The 6000-nt window shown below is 38.5% G+C and overlaps 1 protein-coding gene across 2 annotated transcripts in view; it reads left to right on the top strand.

The window, feature by feature from the left end:
* Window positions 1-2126: 2126 nt before the first annotated feature.
* The window catches only part of LOC128695596 (suppressor of lurcher protein 1), a 45264-nt gene continuing 41390 nt past the window's right edge, over window positions 2127-6000 (top strand). For both annotated transcript variants that reach the window (XR_011393065.1, XM_070093221.1), the window contains exons 1-2: window positions 2127-2225; window positions 4197-4275. Coding sequence is in view for 1 of the 2 variants with exons in the window: in XM_070093221.1 (XP_069949322.1) it covers window positions 4204-4275 (72 nt within the window). In the remaining variant the exon portion in view is untranslated. The remainder of the gene's footprint in view (window positions 2226-4196; window positions 4276-6000) is intronic.

The following is a 6000-nucleotide window of genomic DNA, read 5'->3' as shown; positions in this document are numbered from 1 at the left end:
ATGCTCATTGGAGAAGCCAGGTATAGATACTCAAAAATTAGGGACAAAGGAATTAATGTACAATTGCTATGGATCCCATCACACATTGGATTACTCCTTCATGATAAAGTTGATATGTTAGCCAAGAAGAGTACCCAGAAGGAGAATGTAGAATATAACTTTGGTATAACTGTGTCTAGCATTAGGAATAATATTAGGAAAGAAGTAAATAATGAAAATGATTGTTATAGGAATGCAGTTAGAAGCCCGAGTTGATCTATAACCCACTATGATAACATGAACGTAGATAAGTATGTTTATGGAGCAACTTGCAATGTGAACAGACTGACTGATGTTGTAGTGGTCAGGCTTAGGCTTGGTTACAAGTACTTCTGGCAGTTTGGGAGACACAGATGATGATCAAACTAAATGTAAATTATGTGATCAGGCATATGGTCACTCTCTTGAACACTATGTGCTTAATTGTCCACTTATTGAGGAATACAGAGACAGACAGTATAATAACCTATGTGACATGTCAAGATATCTTATTAATGAAAATAAGATACCAGATATACTAAGAAAATTTCCTAAATTTGCTTGCAACAGATAAGTGAACTATAGATATGTAGATATAAATCCATATGTATTCCTGTTAACCCTTTGGGGCCTAGTTTCTAGGCCTTTTGTGTATCCATATGCTCTTGCGCTACCGTCCACAGGATGGATATGGGGTGCACAATAAACTAGCCACTTCGGTGGCAAAATCTAATCTTCATCATTCACTCAATCACTGTCTTGCTAGAGACGCGCTGTGTGGGTTTGTGTGTGTGCATGTATAAACGTAAGTAACCATTCTTACAGGATTCATTACCTTTGTAACCTGTGAGTTCATTACCTTTGTACCTAGTTCAGCTATCAAAACTTTGGGGGCCCAGTCCCTGGACCCATTACGTACCTCTGTAATCTGTAAATACCTTTGTAACTTGTCATGATTGTGACCAGACCTACCTGGAGTTCATTACCTTTGTATATTGTGAGTTCATTACCTTTGTAAATTGTGAGTTCATTACCTTTGTAATTTTGAGTTTATTACCTCTGTAACTTGCTCAGCTATCAAAACTTTAGGGTCCAGTCCCTGGACCAATTATGTACCTCTGTAATCTTTTCACTACCTCCCACAGCATGGGTATGTGGTGGATGATAAACATATTAAAGTAAACAGAGACGCGCCAACACTACAGCTGTGTACATAATGCTGTACAATGCTGTGTACATAATGATTTTTAATGCGTACATAATGATGTGGGACGCTGCATATATAATGTACACAGGGCTGCACATCTAATGATGCTTATGAAAATAATAATAAACATATACATTAACCCTCCGGGTTAAAATTCTGAATAAATTTATCTTCATAGTCTACTGGACAGTCTGCCTCTTGACGCCTTTCTCATATTTTTATGCATTAGATTACCTGCATACTTTTATGTAATGTATAAAAAACAGTCTTAATTAAATAGGTTTTCTCCACGTGGTGAGTGACGTGAGAGAGAAGTAAATAATGAAAATGATTGTTATAGGAATGCAGTTAGAAGCCTGAGTAGATCTATAACCCACTATGATAACATGAACGTAGATAAGTATGTTTATGGAGCAACTTGCAATGTGAACAGACTGACTGATGTTGTAGTGGCCAGACTTAGGCTTGGTTACAAGTACTTCTGGCAGTTTGGGAGACACACAGATGATGATTAAACTAAATGTAAATTATGTGATCAGGTATATGGTCACTCTCTTGAACACTATATGCTTAATTGTCCACTTATTGAGGAATACAGAGACAGACAGTATAATAACCTATGTGACATGTCAAGATATCTTATTAATGAAAATAAGATACCAGATATACTAAGCAAATTTCCTAAATTTGCTTGTAACAGATAAGTGAACTATAGATATGTAGATATAAATCCATATGTATTCCTGTTAACCCTTTGGGGCCTAGTTCCTAGGCCTTTTGTGTATCCATATGCTCTTGCGCTACCGTCCACAGGATGGATATGGGGTGCACAATAAACTAGCCACTTCGGTGGCAAAATCTAAAATGACGTGAGTGTTGCCATAGCAACGAGAGACGCCATGGACGCGTCCCCTCAGATGGTGAGGGACTGACTTCTCTCCCCTCAGCTCACCCTTACGGCAGCTCACACACGTTTATATTCCGTTTTTGAGGTGTCCAGGTAAGCTCACCCACACTGACATACTTTGTACCTTACCAGGAGGTTACAGGTAAGTCAACTGTAATATTTACAGAAAATATTACATGAGAATAGGTGGGATTTTGTGTTTATCTTCATCCCTCGTCATTATAAATGATTTAATTGCGTCTTCGTGACATAAGAGAAAAATAGGTGGTGTCAGGGTGGAAGTTTAGTCAAGTGGAAACTCAAAGTAAAGTATGAGAGCTGCAGAAATATAGTATTTTATGGGTACAAAATGAGATGTATCGCTCTATACGCTCGGGCGCGTAGCATATTATAGAGAGTAATATAGCATCGATCAAACACCGCTCTGTTATCTTAGACCATCTAGCTGGGAGAGAGAACCTCGCCCAGTGCAGTATACTACTGCTTTACAGTTTAAAATATTAATATTTTAACCGTGGAGTTGCTCGGGTTATGATTGAATCATATGGCATCGTGATTCACGCAAATTCTGGGAATTCGAAAAAAAATATTGTGACTGATGCAAATGGGTTAGTGACCCAAGTAGTGACGCAAATGAGTTAGTGACCCAAGTAGTGACGCAAATGGGTTAGTAACCCAAGTAGTGACGCAAATGGGTTAGTAACCCAAGTGTCAATGAGTCTGACTTATTTCCATTGGTATTCCTCACTTCTCCTCACGATAAGATTCACAACACTCGACTAACTCCCGTGTACCTATTTGCTTCTGGGTAAACAGGTGCAGGGGTTATAATAGGAACCTGACCTGCCCATAAGTCTCACCCTTGCCCAGGATTGATCCCTGGTCCTTGTGGTTGTGCACTGATCGCGCTGCCACCGAATAACGGGGGTACCTATTATTATTGTTGTTGTTGCGTGTATTATTATTATTATTATTATTATTATTATTATTATTATTATTATTATTATTATTATTATTATTATTATTATTGTTGTGGATGTTGTTATTAGTTATAGGGAAGCGCTAAATTCGTAGGGGCAATGCCGAGCTCGGGAATGGAGGCAGTCTAACCTCGATTCATTGAATAGGAAGACAGGCTTTAATTCCTTGAAACAAGAGCCCCTCCCTCCTCCCCCCAGCATCCAGAAAACTACCCTGAGGGACACCAAGGCCTGGAGAAGCAAATTAAATGTACATATACAAGAAGCAATGACGATGGACTCTAGTAATGATGGACTCTAGCAATGATGATGGACTCTAGCAATTACGATGGACTCTAGCAATGGCGATGGACTCTAGCAATGACGCTGGACTCTAGCAACGACAACGGACTCTAGCAATGACTCTAGACTCTAGATTCTAGCAATGACGATAACATTACAGCCGTTGCTATAACAGTACAACCGTTGTTATAAGGTTAGATCCAAGAAAGGGGGAATATAACCTTATTTCCTGGGATCAAGAGCCCTTCATCATCATTAAGGGAGCTGTAAACAGAAAACTTGTACATATACCGCATGTATAGTTTTTTACATATTATGTATAAGCTTGCACATATAGTGCGCGTATAGTTTTGTATAGTGTATGTATTCCTTTGTATATATAGTGTATCTATACCTTTGTGTATGCAGTGTATGTATAGCTTTGTGTATACAGTGTATAACTTTGTACATATAGTGTATGTGTACCTTTGTAAAATATAATATATATATATATATATATATATATATATATATATATATATATATATATATATATATATATATATATATATATATATATATATATATATATATATATATATATATACATACATACATATACGCATAAATAAAATACTGTATTTAAGAAGAGAATAAATTCTTATATAAGAGTCATACTTAATCTAGGGAATGAAAACGAATCAGTTGTGTTCCGAGGAAAGGGAGGATAGCTCTGATTCCTTGGATCAAGAGCCCTTCGCCGGCGTAAAGGGATTTTTAACTTTATCTTGTTTTAAATTTGTACATCATTCATTGTCTGCAGCACAGCCATGTTGACGAGACGGCAGGTGATCATTGAGAAGCCCTTCCGTGACCGTCGCTACCGTGACCACAGGCACAAGGTGAGTCACCTGATTACTGTGACCACAGGCACAAGGTGAGTCACCTGATTACTGTGACCACAGGCATAAGATGAGTCACCTGATTACTGCGACCACAGGCACAAGGTGAGTCACCTGATTACTGTGACCACAGGCACAAGGTGAGTCACCTGACTACTGTGACCACAGGCACAAGGTGAGTCACCTGATTACTGCGACCACAGGCACAAGGTGAGTCACTTGACTACTGTGACCACAGGCACAAGACGAGTCACCTGACTACTGTGACCACAGGCACAAGGTGAGTCACCTGACTACTGTGACCACACGCACAAGGTGAGTCAATAGAATGCGATGACATAAGTTTCACTGGCCTGAAATTATAGCTCAGGATGTTTTTGTTGTGAGCTGAACCAGTGAGCTACTGGGCACCATTCTGGTTACAGATGTCACTATGCAACCCATTTTGGCATTGCCAGTGATGCTCGTGCACATTTGAACGTTTCTTGTATACGCTAAGCCACCGCCTTGACACACTTGTTGTGGCCATTTTTTAACTTCACTATTGTGGTCACATAGTTTTTAGAGATTAATGCAACCTAATCTAACCCAACCCAACATAGCTTCAGAGAAATAAAATAGCATTTGTAGGGTCATTAGAAACCTTGGGAAAAAAATGTCGCTGGAAAGCATGACAGGAAAATTAACGCAGTAAAATAAAAATAGGCTGCAGTACCATCTACAGTGACGTGACGAAATTGTAAAATCAAGATTGCAAACAAATCACTGACTTTATCGTGCTTTAGTACTAAAGTGGATAATTCTGACTTGTTTGGCGATCCGAGAGAAGCATCCCACTATCAAATAACCTCAGCCTCTTGGACGTCAACTCGTGTAAGATAGTAAGTGTACCTGAAAAAGCTTCAGCAGGCAGAGAAGCTGCAGTTCAACTCCCTCAAGACATCTAGGAGCTGTAACTCAACTCTCCCAAGAGATTCAAAAGCTAGAGATCAATAATTTCAAGAGGACCAGGAGTTTCAGATGAACTTCCCCAAGAAATATAGTAATACCCGTGGCTGTATCTTAACGCTCTCAAAAGGCCCAGGAACTGTAAATCTATAACTGTACGATGCGCAGAAACTGCAGAGTAGTACCCCGAAGAGATAGAGCTAAACCCAGTTAATAACTAAAATTAAAATATCTAAGACGAATCACTAACCAAAATTTGACGAACCATGTACTAACTTTATGTGTGCAGTACTTAGTTGTCAGGGAAATTAGTCTCCGTCATATTACAGAAGCCACTAAATTAATCCTAACAGAACTCACATCGATTAGTATGATCTGCCAGGGGATATGATAGATCATGGCATTGTAAAAAACTGCAATTTAATAGTTGGATTAAGACCAAAAGGTTAATTTGTTAACAATTTTAGAGACCATGTAACTCCTAAGGTTAAGCAGCTAAATGGAAATGCGTAAAATATGTTGTGTATGTGATACTTTATCTTTTTATAAGTAAAACTGGCAAATTACAGGCCTACAAGGCCTACTAAAAATCGAAACTCCTCTAAGTATAACACATTATTACTATAATCATAACTAAGTGCTAAACCCACAAGGGTCATACAGCGCTGCTGAAGCCTATGTGAAAAGACATTCTCAAGTAATATCACCGGAACTATCCAATTATTTAATTAAAATTAACAGTTTGGAACACAGTTCAAAACCAGTCTAATCATCTTC

The sequence above is a fragment of the Cherax quadricarinatus genome, chromosome 42, assembly GCF_038502225.1.
Source record: "Cherax quadricarinatus isolate ZL_2023a chromosome 42, ASM3850222v1, whole genome shotgun sequence".
NCBI classification, from domain to species: domain Eukaryota; kingdom Metazoa; phylum Arthropoda; class Malacostraca; order Decapoda; family Parastacidae; genus Cherax; species Cherax quadricarinatus.
This window is presented reverse-complemented; position numbering and strand designations above follow the sequence as displayed.